The sequence below is a fragment of the Mastigoproctus giganteus genome, chromosome 12 (genome assembly GCF_048544385.1).
Source record: "Mastigoproctus giganteus isolate SK-2022 chromosome 12, ASM4854438v1, whole genome shotgun sequence".
NCBI lineage: Eukaryota > Metazoa > Arthropoda > Arachnida > Uropygi > Thelyphonidae > Mastigoproctus > Mastigoproctus giganteus.
Genome location: NC_143586.1, coordinates 108,141,584 through 108,165,605, shown reverse-complemented (window position 1 = coordinate 108,165,605; position 24,022 = coordinate 108,141,584). Strand labels below are relative to the sequence as shown.

Sequence of the window (24,022 nt, the reverse complement as noted above, 5' to 3'; positions counted from 1 at the left end):
TGGCTGCACTTCCTTAATTTTATATGTTTCTTTAGCATAACCCCTCCTCCCTTCCTATCCTGTCTATCCTTCCTGTACACATTTTACTCCCAAAATTGCAGTTCTACATTCCTTATATCTGTGTGACACCACATCTCTGATATCCCAACAATATCTGCCTTTGATGTTTTGACCAACACCTCAAATTCATCAAATTTATTTACCAAACTCCTAGCACTGGTGTACATGTAAGTATACATGCACTTCTTCCTATTCTTAGCTACATTAACACAACCCATGTGTTTATTTGTACTGCAATGACTCCCAGAAGTCTCTGAAATACCCTGCATCTTGTTTTCCAGGCTGCTGTTCATTCCAATAGAAGCAGTGAAAATATTACTTTCACCTCTGCCAGCGGCTACTTAATCTATTAGTCCGTGTATCACCCCAAGCTAGCAGTTTTCGGATCTATCTAACACTGCCTCGATAGCATCAGTAAATATTCTTGCACCCTTTCTATTTATGTGTATCCCATCCCTGTAGAAACAGTCTTTCCTGTTAACAAGCACAGAGCAGACTGAGAAAAATTCTACCCCTCGAGCCTTGCCTAATCTCTCCAGGGCCGAATTGATCGACAAGGCTCTCATCATATGCTCCCTCCTATCGTGTCTGGGCAGAATTGCAGACACTTTCAAATTCAACCCTAACTCATGGCTTTTTTTCATCAATGACCTGTACTTCTTAAGTAATTCCGTCGGTCTCCTACTCTTAATATCATTAGTGCCAACATGTACAACAGTATCACCTTTTGTGCCCTTAAAAGATGATATCTGCTCTACAATGTCATCAACCTTTCCCCCTGGCAGACATACCCTGGTCCTGTTCCACCTATGCTTTTTACACAATATGTTCCCCGTTTCCCTGACAACAGAGCCACCAACAACTACTAGTTACTGTGGGATCACTGCATTCTGCCACTGTGTTGCGTGATGATTAAGTGCAAGCTCTAGCGGTGATGTGGGTAGCTGAGAGCTTGATGGGTCCCTCAATTTAGATCCTTAGGGCAATCAACCTGTCATTCAAGCTCTCATATAGGCCCATAAAAATGCTGAGTTGTTGTCCGATTTCCTCACACTCCTTACATCGCGCACACACAAAGACATTACCCTTGGCAATATCATGTCCCGTACCTGATCACTCCACAAACATCAAGCATTGTAAAAGGCTGTGGTTCAGAGGGCAACTTCCCCATTCAGTTCTCCCCTGAGCCACAGCACTCCCATTAGCTTAAGCCTTTTGTAGAGCAGATATCATCTTTAAAGGGCACAAAAGGTGATATTGTTGTACACATTGGCACCAATGATATTACGAGTAGGAGGACAGCAGAATTACTTAGCAAGTTCAGGTCAATGTTGAAAAAAAGCTACGGGTTATGTTTAAATTTGAAGGTGTCTGCAATTCTGCCCAGACACAATAGGAGGCAGTATATGATGAGAGCCTTGTCAATCAATTCGGCCCTGGAGAGATTGTGCAAGGCTCATTGGGTAGAATTTTTTTCAGCCTGGTCTGTGCTTGTTAACAGGAATGACTGCTTCTATTAGGATGGGTTACACTTAAATAGAAAGGGTGCAAGAATATCTGCTGATGCTATTGAGGCAGTGTTAATTGGGTCAGAAAACTGCTAGCTAAACAGAGCTGCTGGCAGAGGTGAAAATGATTCTTGCACAGCTTCTATTGAAATAAGCAGTAGCCTGGAAAATAAGGTCCTGGTGATTTCAAAGACAGCTGGGGGAATCTGCCTAATCTCCTTTGGTGAACATGGAACAAATAAATACATGGGCTGCATAAGCGTAACTAAGAATAAAAACAGGTGCATATATAATTGCATGTACGCCAATGCTAGGAGTTTAGTAAATAAATTTGATTAATTTGAGGTACCTGACAAAATATCACAGGCACATATTGTTGGGATATTAGAGCCATGGTGTCACATAGATATAAGGAATGCAGAATTCAAATTTGCAGAGTACAGTGTGTACAGAAAGAATAGGCAGGAAAGGAAGGGAAGAGGGTCACGCTGTTAGTTAAGAAACACAAAATCTAAGGAAGTGCATCCAGCTGACTGAATGAAATTTGAGTCAGTTTAGTGTGACAATAGCACTGGGAAAGCAAAATTGAAAGTAGGAGTGTGTTATAGGCCTAATCTAATGACAATAAACAACTATACAGAGAAATACACTGGGTTAGTAAAATCAGATTATCTTATAATGGGGAATTTTAACTTCTCAGATACTGACTAGAACTTGTGGTCACTTGTACACTACCAGGGCTTTTGAACAACTATTTTGAACTAGTTTGGATAACTATTTTTTACAGCAGCAGGTTTTAAAGGCAAACCAAGAGTAATACTGTTGATTCTTCATGCATTAAGAATCAGTAGATAAAGGAACCATTAGATGGGCTTAGAGGGGACAGGTATCCTGTGTGTTATCAGACACTCAGTCTAAAACACTGATGGATCCAATATCTTTCTATTACAGAAGATTTCAGAAAAGTCCGGTTGGCCTGCTTCCCTAAATTCCACTCATCACACCTTCTCGATGGTAAGCCCTGTTAAGCCACTTAGGTGGCAATGAACGTGTAGAGTGGTTCTCTTCAAGCCGCCTGGTCAGTGTGAAGAGGAAAAGACCAAACCCTCCAGCATATGACAGCACGACAAAACAAATGGCCCTCAGTCCCCAGCAGCTTTCACTCCCCCTCTTACGGCAGCGAGAGGATCAGAGTGGAAGCAGAGGGTGCTAAGAATCTCTGTGTACGACCAGGCTGCCATACACGGAAACTGAACTTGGCCTGTTACAACGTAAGATCACTCATCGGTGAAGACAGGATATTAGAGCTGGAAAAGGAATTAGAAAATGTGAATTGGAATATCATCGGTTTGGCTGAAACAAGAAGAAATGAATCACTTATAAGTTTATCAAGTGGAAATCTGCTGTTACGCCAATGGAAACATTGAAAGAAGTTGAGTTGGGTTTCTGGTCCATAAAGATTTTAAAAACAACATTTTGGAATTCTAAAGTACATCACCAAGGGTGATATACTTTTGAATTCCAAAACGGCTCTTAGAAACTCAAGATTTCTAAGAGGTACAAGCTAAAGGTTATAATGATTTATGTACCAACATTGAGCCATGATGATGAAGAGGTTGAAGAAATGTACACCGAAATTGAGAGTCTTCTAGATGAGCAGAAAACCCACTACACTATTATTATGGGGGACTTCAAAGTTGGAAAAAGACAAAACGGCGCAGAAAGGGGAACTAGAGGAAATTTTGGAATTGGTGAAAGAAATGAAAGAGGTGAAAGACTTGTGGAATTTGCAGAATCTCAAGGATTGTCAGTAATGAACACTTTTTTTCAAGAAAAGGGTGAACAGAAAGTGGACATGGAAGAGTCCAAATGGATTAACAACTAATGAAATCGACTTCATCCTCACTAACAGAAGATATATTGTGAATGATGTTACCGTCCTGAATAAGGTAAATGTTGGAAGTGATCACAGAATGGTAAGATGTACACTTGATATAGACGTAGGAAAGGAAAAAACTGACTCAAGTAAATAATACAAAGGTATTTGAGATAACAGAAGAGGAGAAAAGCAGTATGTACTGGAACTTAAGAACAAGTTTGACCTGCTGCAGATGGCTCAGGACCAAGATATCGACGAGGAATATTACAACTTTCTGAAAGTGATAAAGCCGAAGAAACCTATAGGGAAAAAGAAATCCAAGGAAGAAAAAATTAATCAAAACACTTGTTATGATGAACCGAAGGCGAAAAATGAAGAGCAAGATAAACACTGACAAAGAGAAAATTGAGTATACTGAGTTATGCAAAGCCATTAGAAAGAGACTCAGAGAGGACATATGAAGATTTAACACAAGAAAAGTAGAACAAGCATTAAGGGAAAACAAAGGATTTAAATCAACAGCCATGAGCATAATATAGAAAGACAAATGATACTGAAACTGAAGAATAGCGATGGTGTACTTATAAACAGCAGAGAAGGCATAATTCTAATAGCAGAAGACTGCTACAGAAAATTATACAAGGAGCGAGGGAATGATGCCAGCAGTGGGGAAGATGGATTGCAAATTAGCAACACATACGACATACCCGATATTCTTCCTGATGAGGTAGAACATGCACTGAAGAAAATGAAGAATCAGAAAGCCCCGGGGGAAGATGAAGTTACTGTAGAGTTGTTAAAATTGGGAGGAAGAGACATAACACAAAAACTAGCAAGGCTCTTCACAAAGTGCATTAGTAAAGGTGTGACGCCTAAGCAGTGGAATAATGCAATCATAGTTTTGCTGCATAAGAAAGGAGATAAATCAGAAATCGGAAATTATAGACCAATTAGCTTGTAATCCCACATCTACAAGTTGTTCACAAGGGTCATTACTAACAGATTAGAAAGAATACTTGATGAGAATCAACCGAAAGAGCAAGCTGGCTTTAGAACAGGATTCTCAACTATGGATCAAGTTGTGCCATTATGCCTGGCATTTGTGGATTATGAAAAGGCATTTGACTACATACAGCATAAGGCAATGTTTCAGGCACTGGAACAACAAGGCATCGATACCCCACATATTATGATTTTGAAGAAAATATATGAGAATGCTACCTACTTTATTAGACTAGACAAAGACAGTAGGAAATTTAAAATCGAGAAAGGAGTTTGACAAGGAGACACAATATCTTCGAAGCTGTTTACTGCTGCCCTTGAGGAAGCTTTCAGAAGATTAGACTGGTCGCAGAAAAGAGTCAATGTGAACGGAGAGTACCTAAACCATTTACGATTTGTAGATGACATTGTGGTCATAAGCCACGATCCCAAAGAATTAGAGGAAAATCTTAATCAGTTATGCACGGTTAGTAAGGATTTTGGACTAAAGATGAATATAGCTAAAACAAAAGTAATGATGAACAAGTATGCCACAGAGGGGGAAATAATGATTGAAGAAGCAGTAACTGAAAAGGTGGAGTCATATACTTATCTGGGACAAGTTATTAGCTGTAATAATGATAAATGGCTGGAAGTCAAGAGAAGAATAAATTTTGGATGGATAGCATTCAGAAAATATACTCACATACTGAAGAGCAATATCCCAGTTTGTCTGAAACGTAAAATAATGAACCAGTGTATACTCCCCACCATGACTTATGGAAGTGAAACTTGGGCACTAACCAAAAGAATGGAAGAGAAGCTGAGAACTACACAGCGAAGAATGGAACGAATAATATTCGGAATCAGACTGTTAGATAAGAAGAGAAACACATGGATGAGGTAGCAAACTCAAGTAAAGGACATTCTTAACAAAACTAAAGAACTTGTTTGTTTGTTTGTTTGTTTGTTATTTGGTTTTTAGGAGCATTAGCAACTAAAGCCATATTGCTCCGGGATATGCGGTGGTCATTCCCTGACCTTTCCGCATCCTCCGTATTTGGTGGTGACGGGCTCGAACCCCGGTCTAATCAAGAAGCGTGTGCTACGCACTGCTGCTCCTTCCCACCTGGCTATGGAGGCGCCAACTAAAGAACTAAGATGGTCTTGGGCAGGACACATAATTCGAAGACATGATGACAGATGGACTAAGAAAATAACAGAATGGTACCCACGAGGAGCTGGAAGAAAACCTGGAAGACAAAGGCGGAGATGGATAGATGAAATTCATGAGTTTGTGGGTAGTAAATGGATGGCCAGTGCACAAAACAGAAGGAACTGGAAAGTTGCTGGAGAGGTCTTCATCCTGCAGTAGATTGAAAATGGCTGATGATGATGAAGATAAAGGAACCATTAGATGGCAGTGATCATAATGTGCTGATGCAGAATTTACTCAAAGATGTAACTACCATCAGGGGTAAAGGGAAGGGATTTTGCTTTCATAAGGTTGACTAAAATGGTCACAGACAGTTTTCAAATTCTACACAGTGGGACCAACTGATGATGTTACAAACAGCAAAATTCTAAATGGAAGGCATTCAAAGAATTAATCTTGGGAGCTAGATTAACAGGCTTTTCATACCAACTAAGAAATATGCCTATTAATATAGCGTGGGAGCTGGATTAATAGGTTACTAGGCTTTTCGTACCAACTAAGAAATATTGTTCAAGATTTAGGCCTAACTATTCAGACTGGTGGCAGAAAAGAAAAATGCATGGGATGCATATAAATCATCAGATGACACAGAAGCCTTTGGTAGATATAAGGTGGTCTGTAATCAAGCCACAATGGAGGTTAGGCAGGGGAAGGCAGATTAAGAGAAATTTTCGGCAAAAGATGCAAAGAAAAACAGCAAAGAGTTCTTTACTTAGGTAAACTCTAGAAGGAAGAGTATGAATCAGATTGGTCCATTTGTTATCGATGGTTTGACTGTTGATGAGCCTGCTGACAAACTGAATGAATATTTTGCATCTACATTCACACATGAAGAATTCTATAGGGAGGTGGAGGCCAGATGTTTATCAAACTCTCTCAGGGAGTTAAATGATTTTGTAATAATTGAGAAAAAAGTGTAGGAGAAATTGTTGAAATTAAACATAAGACTCCTGGGGTGGATGGGATCTTTCCAGTTTTATTAAAGGAGGCAGCAAAGTAAGCAAACCCTTAGCCATAATTATGAGCATTTCCTTGGACTCAGGGGAGGCCTCCATGGACTGAAGATGTGCAAAAGTGACCCCAATTTACAAAGGGGGGGGGATCAAAGGGTGACACACTTAATTACAGACCTGTGAGTTTAACTTCTGTTCCAGGAAAATTAATGGAGGCACTGGTTAAAGGAGCACTGCAGAATCATCTAGAGAAGACTGCAGCTATAGTTCAGACAGAGCATGGGTTTGTTAAGGGGAAATATAGTATCCAAAGTATCCAATTTTATTCGATACTTTGGATACTATAGTATCCAATTTTATTGGATACTATGTTGTGGTCACAAAGGAACTGGATGCAAAAAATAATTTTGATATCATATACTTGGATTGTAATAAAGCTTTTCATACTGTTGTACATAGAAGACTATTGTACAAATTTGCTGCATGGCACTAAGGGCAATTTGCTGCTATGGATACAGAGATGGTTGAGTGGGAAAAGACAGAGAGTGGTAATCAATGGACATTGCTGTTCCTGGTCTAATGTTATAAGTGGAGTCACCAGGTTTCGGTGTTGGGCACATTGTTGTTTTCTGTATTCTTTGTCGTTACCCTAGAGTAATGTATCAACTGGGTGGTACTACACTCATGGTAGTGGAGAATAAAAAGGACCTGGGGGTAATTGTGCAGGCAGATATGAAGTTTTCTGATCAATGCAGACAGGCTGCAAGAGTAGCTCATGGTGTCTTGTCAATGATATACAGGAATTTTTCTACCAGGGATAAGGAGGTGATTATCCCTTTGTATACAGCAATGGTCAGGCCACACCTTGAGTACTGTATACAGGTCTGGAGGCCTAATTTTAAGAAGGATGTAGAGCTGTTGGAATGAGTACAGAGAAAGGCAACAAGATTAGTGAATGGAATGAAGGGTTGCTCTTATGAAGAAAGGCTTAAGTTCTACAAATTGCAGTGTTTGGTAACTATGCAGCACCTGCGAAGTAATCTGATTGAGGTGTATAAAGGCTCTGAATGGTTGAGCAAGTTTAATGCTGATGGGATTCTTCCTCTTGCACAGATTAATTGCCTGAAGGGATATAAATTAAAACCGTGGAAAGACAGTTGTAGAACAGATGCTTAGAAATTTGCCTTTAGCCAGCAGGTGGTTGACTGTCGGAAGAAACTTCCATCTGTCATTGTGGGAGTTGACAGCTTAAATATATTCAAGGCAGAACTAGACAAAGATTTGGAGTGAATGGGTGGGTAAAATAGAAAGGTTGGATTTTTTTTTTTTTTTTTTGACTGATGATGTGTATAAGCTTGCTTTCTTGTATCATGTGCCTCGGCTAATGCTAATGTGCATCACCATAATACCAGTAACTTACTGATTAGCAAGTTACTGGTATTATGGTAAATTTAATTTGCCACCTTCTAAACTATGAATATGTAAAATGTCATACACATCTAGAATAGGCATCTCCGTAGCCAGGAGCAGCGGTGTGTAGCACACGCTTCTTGATTAGACCAGGGTTCGAGCCCGTGACCACCAAATACGGAGGATGCGGAAAGGTCAGGGAATGACCGCCGCATATCCCCGGAGCAGTATGGCCTTAGTTGCTAATACTCCTAAAAACAAAATAACAAACAAACGTCTAGAATCACAAAAAAATAAAATAAATAAATAAAAAAATATATTTTTTTTCTTGTAATACATATGAAAAACTTATGAAATGTAGCCCAGCATTGATATTTAATTGACTTAAAGTTTGAAATTAAAACACTCCATTCAATGCATACTAAGAATGTCAGAAAATATTCTAATTCTCATAATGTGCTAATAAACAATAAAAAAATAAAATTATAAAACACACCTTATACTTGTCTGTCCACCAAGATCCCACACCTGAAATTTGAGGTTCTTGTAGGTAACCTGTTCAACGTTGAAACCAATAGCTACATACAACAAAACATAATTTTAAAAATATTAAACATTGAATACATTCCATAATACTGCTTTAAAAAACTCTAAAACAATAATTAAAATTTTTATCAAATTAAACTAAAAATATTTAGCAAAAGCTCTATATATTTACAGAGATTATCTCAAACATTGCAATAATGAGGGGTAAAAGCCATGAAAGTGAAATGAAACTGAAAATAAAAAAACTAAGACATCCTCATGTGAGAAAAGCCCATTTTTTTATAGTTTATAAAATTTAAAAAGCATACAATCTTTTATATTTAAAAAGTGAAATTAAAGGAATTTGCATTAGCATTAGTAGAGGCATTCGATGCAAGAAAGTAAGCTTATGCAGCATCAGCCAAAAAAATAAATAAATAAAAAATAACCACTTCCACTTCACCCCTCTGTTCTTTCGAAATACCTGCCCGGCTGAGCCTTAAACTTATTTAGGCTATCAACTTCCACGACAAGGGATGGAAGTCTGTTCCACCAACCAACCACCCACTGGCTAAAGGCAAATTTCCGCACTTCTATCCTACATCTGCCTTTCCTCAATTTGAATTTATGCCCTCTCAGGTGATTTTTCTGAGCAACAGGAAGAATCCCATCAGCACTGAGCATGCTCAAACCATTCAAGGCTTTATACACCTCTATCAGATCACCTCGCTGGTGCCTAGTCTCCAGACACTGTAATTTGCAAAACTTAAACCTTTCTTCGTAAGAGCACCCCTTTGTTCCATTCACTAACCTTGTTGCCCTTCTCTGTACTCGTTCCAGCAGCTCTACATCCTTCTTAAAATTAGACCTCCAGACCTGTATACAGTACTCAAGGTGTGGCCTGACCATTGCCTTATACAAGGGAATAATCACCTCCTTATCCCTGCTAGAAAAATTCATATATATCATTGACAATACACAATGAGCTACTCTTGCAGCCCATCTGCACTGCTCAGAGAACTTCATATCTGCCTGCACAACCACCCCCAGGTCCCTTTCATTCTCTACCACTATCAGTGTAGTACCACAGAGTTGATATGCTGTTCTGGGGTTGCTGTTTCCTATATGTAGTACTTTACATTTGTCGATGTTAAACTTCATCTGTCACCTCTCAGCCCATCTGCTCAACCTTTCCAGATCCTGTTACAGCAACATAGTGTCAAGAGTGTCCTTGACAACCCTTCGTATTGTCTGCAAACTTGGACATTAAGCTTGATATACCATCAACAATATCATTTATAAATACAGAAAACAATAATGGACCAAACACTAAACCCTAAGTGACTCCACTAATAACATTAGTCCACAATCAGAAGTGTACATTGATTACCACTCTCTGTCTTCTCTCCATCAACCACCCCTTTATCCATAGCAGCAAATTGCCTCCAATGCCACACTGCTCCAATTTGAGCAGCAGTCCTCTATATGCAACAGTATCCAAAGCCTTTCTAAGATCCAAGTATATAATATCAAAGTTATTCCCTGCATCCAGTTCTTTTGTGACTGCATCATAGTATCCAATCAAACTGGTCAGGCAAGACTTTCCCTTAACAAAACCATGCTGTGTCCGATCTATAGCTGAAGTCTTGTCTAGATGATGCTGCAGTGCTTCTTTAACCAGTGCCTCCATTAATTTTCCCGGAACAGAAATTAAACTCACAGTTCTATAATTTCTTGTGTCAGCCTTTGATCCTCCTTTGTGAATTGGGGTCACATTTGCACATCTCCAGTCTGTGGATATCTCCCTGAGTCCAAGGAAGCTCTCATAATTATGGCTAAGGGTTTGCTTACTTCCTTTGCTGCCTCCTTTAATATAACTGGATAGATCCCATCCACCCCAGGTGCCTTTCTTGTGTTTATCTTCAACAATTTCTCCTCTACTTTACTCTCAGTTATTACAAGATTCTCTAGCTTACTGCCAGAGTTGAATACACCTCTGGCATTCCCCTCGCTGAATAACTCCTCATGTGTGAATGTCGATGCAAAATATTCATTTAGTTAATTAGCTACCTGAGCAGGATCATCAACAGTTGACCTATTGATATCAAGTGGACCAATCTGATTCATCCCCTTCCTTCTAGAGTTTACATAAGTAAAGAACTCTTTGCTGTTTTTCTTTGCATCCCTTGCCAAAGATTTCTTGTAATCTGCCTTTGCCTGCCTAACCTCCTTTGTAACTTGGTTACAGATCAACTTGTATCTACCATAGGCTTCTGTGTCACGTGTTAATTTATATGTATCCCATGCATTTTTCTTCTCTGTTATATGTCTCATTAGTTCATCTGACATCCATTCAGGCCTAAACCTTGAACAATATTTCTTAGTTGGTACGTAAAGGCTAGTAGCTTCCAAGATATGTTCTTTGAATGCTTCCCATTTTGAATTTGCTGTTGGTCCCACTGTATAGAATTTAAATACTGTCTCAGACCATTGTAGTCGCCTTTACGAAAGCAATAACCCTTCCCTTTACCAATGATGGCAGTTACCTCTTTGAGTGAATCCCCCTTCAGCATACTGTGATCACTGCCACCTAGTGGTTCCTTTATCTGCAGATTCTTAATGCATGAAGAATCGCTACTGATAATCAAATCAAGAGAATTACTCCCTCTAGTTGCCTCCTGAACATGCTGATGTAGAAAACAATCATCCAATAAATCCACAAAAGCCTTGCTAGTGTGTGAGTGACCAAACCCAAATTCCAGTCAATATCTGGGAAATTAAAATCCCCCATTATAAGACTCTCTGATGTACTGCCCACTATTTCCCTGTACAGTTTCTTATTATACTCATCAGAGTCATTAAGCTTATAGCACACTCCTACTCTCAATTTTGATCTCCGAATGCTTATGTCGCACCAAACTGGCTCGACACTGCACTGTCCAGCGATGTTGACTGGCTTCACTTCCTTGGATTTTATGTGTTTCTTAACTAATAGCATAACCTCTCCTCCCTTCCTATCCTGTCTATCCTTTCTGTAGATGTTGTACTCCCCAAATTCCAGTTCTGCATTCCTTATATCTGTGACACCACATCTCTGATATTCCAGCAATATCTGCCTTTGATGTTTTGACCAACACCTAAAATTCATCAAATTTATTTACCAAACTCCTAGCACTGTTGTACACGTAAGTATACATGCACTTCTTCCTATTCTTAGCTACATTAACACAACCCATATGTTTACTTGTACTGCAATGACTCCCAGAAGTCTCTGAAATACCCTGCATCTTGTTTTCCAGGCTGCTGCTCATTCCAATAGAAGCAGTGGAAAAATTACTTTCACCTCTGCTAGCGGCTACTGTTAATCTATTAGTCCATGTATCACCCCAAGCTAGCAGTTTTCCAACCTATCTAACACTGCCTCGATAGCATCAGCAAATATTCTTGCACCCTTTCTATTTATGTGTATCCCATCCCTGTAGAAACAGTCTTTCCTGTTAACAAGCACAGAGCAGACTGAGAAAAATTCTACCCCTTGAGCCTTGCCCAATCTCTCCAGGACCGAATTGATCGACAAGGCTCTCATCATAAACTCCCTCCTATTGTGTCTGGGCAGAATTGCAGACACTTTCAAATTCAACCCTAATTCACGGCTTTTTTTTCAACAGTGACCTGTACTTGTTAAGTAATTCTGCTGCTCTCCTACTCTTGATATCATTAGTGCCAACGTGTACAACTATATCACCTTTTGTGCCTTAAAAGATGATATATGCTCTACAATGTCATCAACCTTTGCCCTGGCAGACATACCCTGGTCCGGTTCCACCTATCCTTTTTACAAAGCATGTTCCCCGTTTCCCTGACAATAGAGTCACCAACAACTACTAGTTCCTGCGGGACCAGCGCATTCTGCCTTGGGGGTTGCTGCTGTGTTGCGTGATGACCAAGTGCAAGCTCTGGCGTTGATGTGGGCAGCTGAGAGCTTGATGTGCCCCTCAATTTAGTTCCTTCGAGGGCATCCCACCCTCTCCTTCAAGCTGTCATATAGGCCCATAACAACGCTGAGTTGTTGCCTGATTTCGTTACACTCCTTGCATCGCACACACACACACACACACAAAGACATCCCCCATGGCAATATCATGTCCCATACCTGATTGCTCCACAAACCTCATGCAAGCAGTGTATTTTAAAAGGCTGTGATTCAGAGGGCAACTGCGCCCCTCAGTTCTCCTCTGAGCCACAGCACTCCCATTAGCTTGAGCCTTTTGCTTTGCTGCTCTGGTCTGAGTCATGATTCCGGTTTACTTTCAATAAAATTTCAATTTTAGTTCAAAATTATAAGCCTAAACTTGTATCCCAACACAGTTATAATGGTATATATATTTTTCAGTATCAAATATTAATTATCTACGAGTTCCCTTTATATAACTTCTGTATCAAGTTATGTATTAATTAATTATGTTACGTTTGTAATCTAAGTCGTTATATATATTTAGTTAAAAGTACAATTTAATCGACAATGAAGTTTTAACAAGTTTAATAGATTTTACTGATTAATTGACAATATTATACTATACTATACTAATGCTATCTAGTTCGGAATATAACATATCATATGACAAAGGCGGCAAGTTACGAATGGTAAATCTACGGACACTTAAGTATTAATTAACTTCCAAATCTCGCTGTCTCAATTCAGAATAAACTAACTATCCTGACTAGGTCTATAAGCGACTTATAGAAGATAATTTGATGTAAAAAATATTCAATAAAGCGGCTAAATATGGCTAACAAAACTTCTTGTTCAGCGGAGCTGCAACTTGTAACACGTGGATTTGATACCCTTACCGATACTTTTATGCAATTACAAGGCTGAGTAAAGAATAAATACACCAGATTAATCAGAAAATCACAAAATAATGCTATACTACTAAATTTAAATCAAGAGTTTTAAAAAAAACAATAATTTCAAATAAATAAATAAGAAAAATCCACTTAGAGGCTTTGAACACGTCCGGCTCCCATTAGCCTCGTCAGCCAAAAAGCAATTATGGCTAAGGGTTTGCTTACTTCCTTTGCTGCCTACAAAAATATAAGTGGATAGATCCCATCCACCCAGGGTGCCTTTTTTATGTTTATCTTCAACAATTTCTCCTCACTTTCCTTTCAGTTATTACAAAATCATCTAGCTCACTGCCAGAGTTTAATTCATCTCTCGTATTCTCCTTCCTGAATAACTCCTCATGTGTGAATGCAGATGCAAAAATCTCATTTAGTTTGTTAGCAACCTCAGCAGGACCATGAACAGTTGAACCATCAATATCCAGTTGACCAATCTGATCAACAATCTGATGAAGCAAAGAGTTCTTTAGTAAAGAACTCTTTGCTGTTTTTCTTTGCATCCATTGCCAAAGCTTTCTCATAATCTGCCTTTGCCTGCCTAATTCCTTTGTGACTTGGTTACAGATCAGCTTATATCTATCATAGGCTTCCATGTCACCCATTAATTTACATGCATCCCATGTATTTTATTTCTCTGCCACATGTCTCATTAGTTCATCTGACATCCATTTAGGCCTAAACCTTTAACAATATTTCTTAGTTCGTATGTAAAGCCTAGTAGCTTCCAAGATTAATTCTTTGAATGCCTCCCATTTTGAATTTGCTGTTGGTAACATCATCAGTTGGTCCCACCATATAGAATTTAAATACTGTCTCAGACAACTGCAATCGCCTTTACGAAAGCAAAAACCCTTCCCTTTACCCCTGAAAGTAGTTACCTCTTTGAAGAAATCCCACTTCAGCCCACTGTGATCACTGCCACCAAGTTGTTCCTTTATCTGCAGATTCTTAATGCATGAAGAATCACTATTGGTAATCAAATCAAGAGTATTAATCCCCGTAGTTGCCTCCCGAACATGCTGATGTAGAAAATAATCATTCAATAGATCCACAAAAGCCTTGCAAGTGTGTGAGTGACCAAGCCACAAATTCCAGTGAATATCCAGGAAATTAAAATCCCCCATTATAAGACTCTCTGATTTACTGGCCCTCTATTTCCCTGTACAGTTTTTTCTTATACTCATCAGAGTCATTAGGCCTATAACACACTCCTACTCTCAATTTTGATCTCCCAGTGCTTATGTCACACCAAACTGAATCAACACTGCGGTGTTCAGCGATGTCGACTGCCTTCCCTTCCTTGAATTTTGTGTTTCTTAACTTATAGCATAACCCCTCCTCACTTCCCATCCATCCTTCCTGTACACTGTACTCCCCAAAATCCAGTTCTGCATTCCTTATATCTGTATGACACCACGTGTCTGATATCCCAACAATATCTGCCTTTGAAGTTTTGACCAACACCTCAAATTCATCAAATTTATTTATCAAACTCCTAGCATTGGTATATATGCAAGTATGCATGCACCTGTTCCTATTCTTAGCTACCCTAACACAACCGATGTGTTTACTTGTACCGCAATGAATCCCAGCAGTCTCTGAAATACCCTGCATTTTTTTTTTTTCAGGTTGCTGCTCATTTCAATAGAAGCAGTGCAAGAATCACTTTCACCTCTACCAGCAGTTACTGTTAATCTATTAGTATTAGCATTAGTAGAGGCATATGATGCAAGAAAGCAAGTTATGCAGCATCAGCCAAAAAAAAAAAAAAAAAAAAAAAAACACTTCCAATTCACCCCTCCGTTAGTTTGAAATACCTGTCCAGCTGAGCCTTAAATTTATTTAGCCTATCAACTTCCACAACAAGGGATGGAAGTCTGTTCCACCAACCAACTACCCGCTGGCTAAAGGCAAACTGTCGATCAATTCGGCCCTGGAAAGATTGTGCAAGGCTCAAGGGGTAGAATTTTTTTCAGCCTGGTCTGTACTTGTTAACAGGAGAGACTGCTTCTACAGGGTGGGATACACTTAAATAGAAAGGGTGCAAGAATATTTGCTGATGCTAGAATATTTGCTGAGAATCGAAACTATAAGCATATGCTAACAAATAAGTTTCACATTTTTTAATTTCATTATAAAAATTACTTACTTGAGAAAAAACTGAAATATATGGTATAAACAAACTATTTTGTAACTGCAAAATATAAATATGAAACACAGATCCAGATAATAAGAAAATTAACATGAAGTCTGCAATTTCATGTAGTGTATTTATTTCAAATGAATTATTTGTCTGCCATGTTGAACTGGTAAACGTTAACCAATCAGATGACCAGCCCAACTTCTCAGTATGGGGCAGTGAATAAGTTTTACGAGTACCACTAAGTTGCAGAATGGTAATCACTTTGGCTTTTAATTTCTGCTTAATAGTAGCACTAATTGTCTCAATTGCCTGAAAGCCAGAGGTGCAAACAATGCATTTCCAGTTAAGTCTCTCGTAATCAGTTTATGTGGAAATCTTCATTTTATGGAAACTATTTTAAATGTTCGTTATCGAACGAAACATACACACTGAGACTGAAGTATACACTCAGAGTAATTTTCAAGTTGACTTGAGCAAGTGCTCTTGGAGTGGGAACTAGACATTTAGACGGCAATAAGCTCTTTGACAGAAATGCAGAAAAGACACAGATATTATTTAGACCATTTGTGCACAAGGTCCGTTCGACAGAACCGGTTGAACATGCTTGTGGCCAGCACTGGGAATTATCAAACCTTGGATAGTATTTACTAGTACATACATATAACTTGATTCAGCTTTGGAGGCTGTTAAACTTTAGTTATCGTAATGTGCTCTTAGGATCCAGAGGATGTGGAATTACTATACTATAATGACTTAGAACAAACACATAATCATCTTGACAGATAATAAGATAGACCATGTTGTTCATTTCCTGTTGAGAAAATTATGATAGTTTGAATTACTGAAGAAGCCTATTTCTGAATATAAAGAAACACCAAGTGCTATATTATAATCTCTGAAAAACCTCTTCTAATGACAAGCTAATATTGGTTACAATTAAAGTCACACAAAAAAAAGGATCACATTTGTTAAATACTAACACAACTCTAAACACCTTACTGATATTGCAGTTAACTTATTATTTATACTGATTAATCAAAGTAACTTCTCCTCCCCCTTGTCTCTCTCTTTCTGACATGCAGTTGCTCTTTCTTTTTATTTTTTTATGAAAACCCCAAACACGAGAGGTATTAGAACCTATAGTACCATTCTTAGGTTGAAGGTAGAGAAGATGAAAGAAGATTTTTGCTGATATTGCAATTGAAATACTGTAGGTTGTAATTTTCAGGAATGAAAGTTGAATGAATGAATAAATGAGGAAGAAGAAAAGTTGGTTCTGAGTTTGAAGTTGGAGGGTAAAAGGACGTCAACTGGTTGCAGCACGTGTTTGGACTGTTTTGGAAGCGACAGCGGTAATTAAAGAAGCCAACTCAGAAGATCGGTGCCCATAGAAGTATCTATAGAAAAGGCATGCAGCAGAAACAGAACATCTATGAGACAGAGTGAAGAGACTTTGTTAGAGATGAGTCATTAATTAATCTAACTGCCATCTTTTGAATGGAATCTAGAAGCCTGAGAGAGGTTTTGGGGGCACCGCCCTGGATGTAGGAAATATATTTCATGGTAGGGTGGGTTTGTGATGTGTACAGAGTGAACAGCCTTATGGAAGGAAAGTAATGTTGAGAGCAAAAGAGAAAGCCCAGCTTTTTAGATGCTTAGTTTGGTTTTGGATTTACTGGTGCAACAGCAACCTAGGCTATAATGTTCCATTTTTTTTTTTTTTTTGGATACAGAGGAAGCAATATTTGAAATGTGCTTATGCCAAGAGAGATTAGAAGTCAGAGTAACCCCAAAACAGTTATATGATCTTGCCTAGATATCAGAGTTGTTGTTGTTGTTATTTGGTTTTTAGGAGCATTAGCAACTAAGGCCAGGCCATATTACTCCAGGGATATGCGGTGGTCACTCCCTGACCTTTCCGCATCCTCCGTATTTGGTGGTCATGAACCACGGTCTAATCAAGAAGCGTGTGCTATGCACTGCCACTCCTGCCCACCTGCCTACGAAGGTGCCAGATATCAGAGTGTCATTAAAGATAAGCATAAAAGCAGAAGAATCCTTTTAGCGAGATATAAGACAGGACAGAGTTTTAGAAGGTTTGAAATCAACTAAGCTATCTTTGTCCCACTGGAGAATTACCTGCAGATCAGCATTTAAGGAATTAGTAGTGCATATTTGAGAAGATGAAGCTGTTTGTTCAGGGCAAGATTTCTCAAACTGAAAGATGGAATACAATGTGCTATCATCAGCAAAACTATGGATAGAATTTCCAGTCAGTGGAAGCTCATTAATATACAACAGGAAATAATAGACCCTGATAATGTGTGCAATATTTCAATTTATTTAAAGGACAATATAATTATACTATACATGTAAAAAATTATCAAATTGCATTTTTAGCCATTTTATTACCTGACTCCGTCCAAATGACGCCTTAGTTAGCAATGAAGGGAGTTGAGGGACAGGTTACTTTGACAATAAACTTTACTGCTTCTCAGAAACAGTTCTGGCAAAATCTTCAACACAGTTATTCTAGTGTGTAAATACAGTGTGTGTGTGTGTGTGTGTGTGTGTGTGTGTGTACAGTGCTTTTTTTGTAAAAAAAATAAATGTGTGCCAGTACTCATTCTTTGCTATTAGGAAAAATTCAAAATTAAAACGATATGAAAAGTACTAAAAATTTTTTTCCTCATATTGTTACTTTAGTAGTAATGTTTTTAGAATAAGAACAACAAATTAAGCATATTAACACAGTTTATTAAGCATAAATGTATTATTCAAGTATATAAAAAAATAAGTAAAATAAGTAAAAAATAATTACATTACTTAACGGAATTACTTAACAAGTACAGGTCACTGTTGAAAAAAAGCCGTGAATTAGGGTTGAATTTGAAAGTGTCTGCAATTCTGCCCAGACACGATAGGAGGGAGTATATGACGAGAGCCCTGTCGATCAATTCGGCCCTGGAAGGATTGTGCAAGGCTCAAGGGGTAGAATTTTTTTCAGCCTGGTCTGTACTTGTTAACAGGAGAGACGGCTTCTACAGGGATGGGATACACTTAAATAGAAAGGGTGCAAGAATGTTTGCTGATGCAATCGAGGCAGTGTTAGGTGGGTCAGAAAACTGCTAGATTGGGGGGGGATACAAGGACTAATAGATTAACAGTAGCCACTGGCAGAGGTGAAAGTGATTCTTGCACTGCTTCTATTGGAATGAGCTGCAGCCTGGAAAATAAGATGCAGGATATTTCAGAGACTGCTGGGAATCATTGGGGTACAAATAAACACATAGGTTGTGTTAGGGTAGCTAACAAAAAGAACAGGTGCATGTATACTTGCGTGTACACCAATGCTAGGAGTTTAGTAAATAAATTTGATGAATTTGAGGCATTGCTCAAAACATCAAAAGCAGATATTGTCGGGATTTCAGAGACGTGGTGTCACACAGATATAAGGAATGCAGAACTTGAATTTGGGGAGTACAATGTCTACAGAAAGGATAGACAGGATAGGAAGGGAGGAGGGGTTATGCTATTAGTTAAGAAATACATAAATTGGAAGGAAGTGAAGCCAGTCAACATTACTGGACAGTGCAGTGTCGAGTCAGTTTGGTGTGACATAAGCATTGGGAGATCAAAATTGAGAGTAGGAGTGTGCTATAGGCCTAATGATTCTGATGAGTATAATAAGAAACTGTACGGGGAAATAGAGTGGGCCAGTAAATCAGAGAGTCTTATAATGGGGGATTTTAATTTCCCAATATATTAACTGGAATTTGGGGGCTGGTCACTCACACACTAGCAAGGCTTTGTGGATTTATTGGATGATTGTTTTCTACATCAGCATGTTCGGGAGGCAACTAGAGGGAGTAATACTCTTGATTTGATTATCACTAGTGATTCTTCATGTATTAAGAATCTGCAGGTAAATGAAACACTAGGTGGCAGTGATCACAGTGTGCTGAAGTGGGATTTACTCAAAGAGGTACCTACAATTAGGGGTAAAGGGAAGGGTTATTGCTTTCGTAAAGGCGACTACGATGGACTAAGACAGTATTTAAATTCTATACAGTGGGACCAACTGATGATGTTACCAAGAGCAAATTCAAAATGGGAAGCATTCAAAGAACTTATCCTGGAAGTTACTAGGCTTTACATACCAACTAAAAAATATGGTTCAAGGTTTAGGCCTAAGTGGATGTCAGATGAACTAATGAGACATATGGCAGGGAAGAAAAATGCATGGGATACATACAAATTAACACGTGACACAGAAGCCTATGATAGATACAAGTTGATCTGTAACCAAGTTACAAAGGAGGTTAGGCAGGCGAAGGCAGATTACGAGAAATCTTTGGCAAGGGATGCAAAGAAAAACAGCAAAGAGTTCTTTACTTATGTAAACTCTAGCAGGAAGGGGATGAATCAGATTGGTCCACTTGATATCGATGGGTCAACTGTTGATGATCCTGCTGAGGTAGCTAACAAACTGAATGAATATTTTGCATCGACATTCACACATGAGGAGTTATTCAGCGAGGGGAATGCCAGAGGTGTATTCAACTTTGGCAGCAAGCTAGAGAATATTGTAATAACTGAGAGTAAAGTGGAGGAAAAATTGATGAAGATAAACACAACAAAGGCACCTGGGGTAGATGGAATCTATCCAGTTATATTAAAGGAGGCAGCAAAGGAAGTAAGCAAACCCTTAGCCATAATTATGAGAGCTTCTTTGGACTCAGGGAAAGTACCCATGGCCTGGAGATGTGCAAATGTGACCCCAATTCACAAAGGAGGATCAAAGGGCGACACAAGTAATTATAGACCTGTTAGTTTAACTTCTGTTCCTGGAAAATTAATGGAGGCACTGGTTAAAGAAGCACTGCAGGATCATCTAGAAAAGACTTCAGTTATAGCTCAGACACAGCATGGTTTTGTTAAGGGGAAGTCTTGCCTGACCAATTTTATTGGATACTATGATGCAGTCACAAAAGAACTGGAAGCAGGGAATAACTTTGATATTATATACTTGGATCTTAGAAAGGCTTTTGATACTGTTGCACATGGAAGACTGCTGAACAAATTGGAGCAGTGTGGCATTGGAGGCAAATTGCTGCTATGGATAAAGGGGTGGTTGAGGGGGAGAAGACAGAGAGTGGTAATCAATGGACACTTCTGATTGTGGACTAATGTTATTAGTGGAGTCCCTCAGGGTTTAGTGTTTGGTCCATTATTGTTTTCTGTATTTATAAATGATATTGATGATGGTATATCAAGCTTAATGTCCAAGTTTGCAGACGATACGAAGGTTGGCAGGGTTGTCAAGGACACTACTGACACTATGCTGCTGCAACAGGATCTGGAAAGGTTGAGCAGATGGGCTGAGAGGTGGCAAATGAAACTGAACATTGACAAATGTAAAGTACTACATATGGGAAACAGCAACCCCACAGCAACGTATCAACTCTGTGATACTATACTGACAGTGGTAGAGAATGAAAGGGACCTGGGGGTGGTTGTGCAGGCAGATATGAAGTTATCTGAGCAGTGCAGACGGGCTCCAAGAGTAGCTCATGGTGTATTGTCGATGATATATAGGAATTTTTCTAGCAGGGATAAGGAGGTGATTATTCCATTGTATAAGGCAATGGTCAGGCCACACCTAGAGTACTGTATACAGGTTTGGAGGCCTTATTTCAAGAAGGATGTAGAGCTGCTGGAATGCGTACAGAGAAGGGCAACAAGATTAGTGAATGGAACAAAGGGGTGCTCTTACGAAGAAAGGCTTAAGTTTTGCAAATTACAGTGTCTGGAGACTAGGCACCGGTGAGGTGATCTGATAGAGGTATATAAAGCCTTGAATGGTTTGAGCAGGCTCAATGCTGATGGTATTTTTACTCTTGCTCAGAATAATCACCTGTGAGGGCATAAATTTAAATTGAGAAAAGACAGATGTAGGATAGACGTGAGGAAATTTGCCTTTAGCCAGCGGGTGGTTGGTTGGTGGAATAGACTTCCATCCCTTGTCGTGGAAGTTGATAGCCTAAATAAGTTTAAGGCTTAGCTGGACAGGTATTTCGAACGAACAGAGGGGTGAAGTGGAAGTGGTTATTTTTTATTTATTTATTTATTTTATTTTATTTTATTTTTTTTTTTTTGGTTGATGCTGCATAAGCTTGCTTTCTTGCATCAAATGCCTCTACTAATGCTAATGCTAACATAAGTAAAAATAATTTCATAATAAAGTTTTTGTAGAATATTCCAAATTTTATTAAGTTCTCATCCGACACCCTATGACAGGGGTCGGCAACCTTTTTTGAGTGTAGAGCCATTTTTGATCTAATTCAAAAAAAAAAAAAAAAAGAGAATTCAAAGAGCTGCACCTCAGCTCAAGCTGGGAGAAGGAGGGGGGGAGGTGAGAGTTTTTTAAGAAATGGAATAGAGTGGGAAGGTGTTTATTAAAAATATATTTTGAAATATTATTTATTAATACTGAAAAAACATAACAAACATCCAATCTGATACAAATTAATGACTTTTGCTGATGAACTTGCGTGAGTCTCTCAACATCATGTGAGTGTGTCGTAATTAAACATGCTGAGCATTAAACATGCTTGCATTGTTCAGACGACGGTTTCTTGATTTATTTTTAATATAGTACATGTTCAAAGATATTTGCTTGTAGAAATACGTTGAACCAAACACTGAGAGAGGTCCAAATGCGAATATTTTCTAATTTATATATGGGTTCAGTAAGCTACTCCACGCAATTTGGTCTGCATTTTAAACTCATCTATCGCCATCCATTTGTGTAGAATTGCAAGGGCAGCCTTTTGCCTCTCTAAATCCTCAATTTCAGTTTTAAGGCAGTCTTGCACTACACATGTCCTTGATTTTTAAATTCTCTTAACTCCATTTCAAATTGTGCTTCATGTGAGCTGTAAAGTTAAAGAACAGTAGTTACGTGTTAAAAGAGCTGCAGGTTGCCGACCCCTGTCCTATACCGACTTCTTTTCTTCCTCTTGCTGAATGACGTTTTCGAAGCAGCTATGAATCGACATTTTTTCTGGATCGAAGCGGGTCAGCAGTGGGCCTACAATTTTAAGAAACAGTAGTGAAGAAACTGTTTTTGTCATCAACAAAGTGCTGGTTGGGCTGGCGATCAGATTCATTTGTGAAAATCCTCATTCACATTCACTCAATGAAATTGGCAATGTACTCAGAGTGTTCATCAAATTTTTCCAAAATCTTCTTATCAATTAGGTATCCCCGAAATCCACGAATTGTATCTCTTTCATTTAACTGTAACCTAATTGGCAATTTTCTAATTTCACTTGCATCAAATGCCAACAATTCATGTTTAGAAGGATTAATATTTTCGTTGTCCTCATTTTCCATCTCCCGTCATCAGTATTGTTACTAGTTCTTAAATTTGAATTTTTTTTTTTTTTTTTTTTTTTAAAACTGTCCAAAAATTCGGTGTCATTTAGATATTCAGGTACTGTGACTATGTAAACAGAGATAGGGAAAATTTACGGAAAAATGTGGATAACGCACTTCCGCGAAACAACAGATGATTATTTGTCGGGGCAAAAGAAAATCACTTTTCTAATTCTTGAACGGGGCGCTTACAGTTGATTCACAAAGGTGTCCAACCTACGGCCCGCGAGGAAAGTGAACTAAAACAGCATTTTAAATTTTGTTAATTATGAAAAACATTTTCTAATTAAATTTTTTGTTCAGTAAATGTAATTGTGTATTGTACTTAATATCGAATATTTTCAATTTTACTTTTACATGCAACAAGATATGCAAAATGTAACACACTAAAGAAATCTAACTTTGAATTTTTTTGCATATGGCCCCTGTACAGGAAAAGGTTGGCCACCGCCGTAGTAGAAGGTGGGACAGGGCCCATTGGGAATACACCTTGATCTGCTCACTCTTGACTAGCGTGACTTCTCCGTATGTGGGACAGGTGGCCGGATAGGTTTTACCAGGTACCACTAAGTTGTAGAATGCTTTAGCTCTCTTAATTCGTGTGCAGCAGTACTAATTGCCTAAATTACCTGAAGGCAAGAAATGCGAACAGTGCATTCCGACTTAATTCTCTCCTAATCCGTTCGCTATATGAAAATTTTTTTCACTCAACAGAAACTATTTTAAATGTAACTTCCAAGTGGAATTCAAAATAATTCGCTATAAAAGGACTTCATTAAACAGAGGCCAGACTGAGTAATTCAGAATTATAAAAATGGTTATATAGTTTTATATAGAAAATATCTTAACAACAAACAATAAAAAATGCAAATTTAGTTAACTAATTTTAAGCTTATTTGAATAGTAGGTAAACATGTGAAAAAAATTTACGGAATATTACAAATTTCTAAGTGCACTGCATCCAAATGTTACACGTCACTGTTAATAAAAGTGCCAGTATGC

The 24,022-nt window shown here is 38.5% G+C and overlaps 1 protein-coding gene across 1 annotated transcript in view; it reads right to left on the bottom strand.

The window, feature by feature from the left end:
• Positions 1 to 24,022, bottom strand: part of Arl1 (ADP ribosylation factor-like 1) — a 128,704-nt gene that overhangs the window by 73,042 nt on the left and 31,640 nt on the right. Inside the window, exon 3 of the mRNA XM_090386989.1 lies at positions 8,504 to 8,585. Coding sequence (XP_090243115.1) covers positions 8,504 to 8,585 — 82 coding nt within the window. The remainder of the gene's footprint in view (positions 1 to 8,503; positions 8,586 to 24,022) is intronic.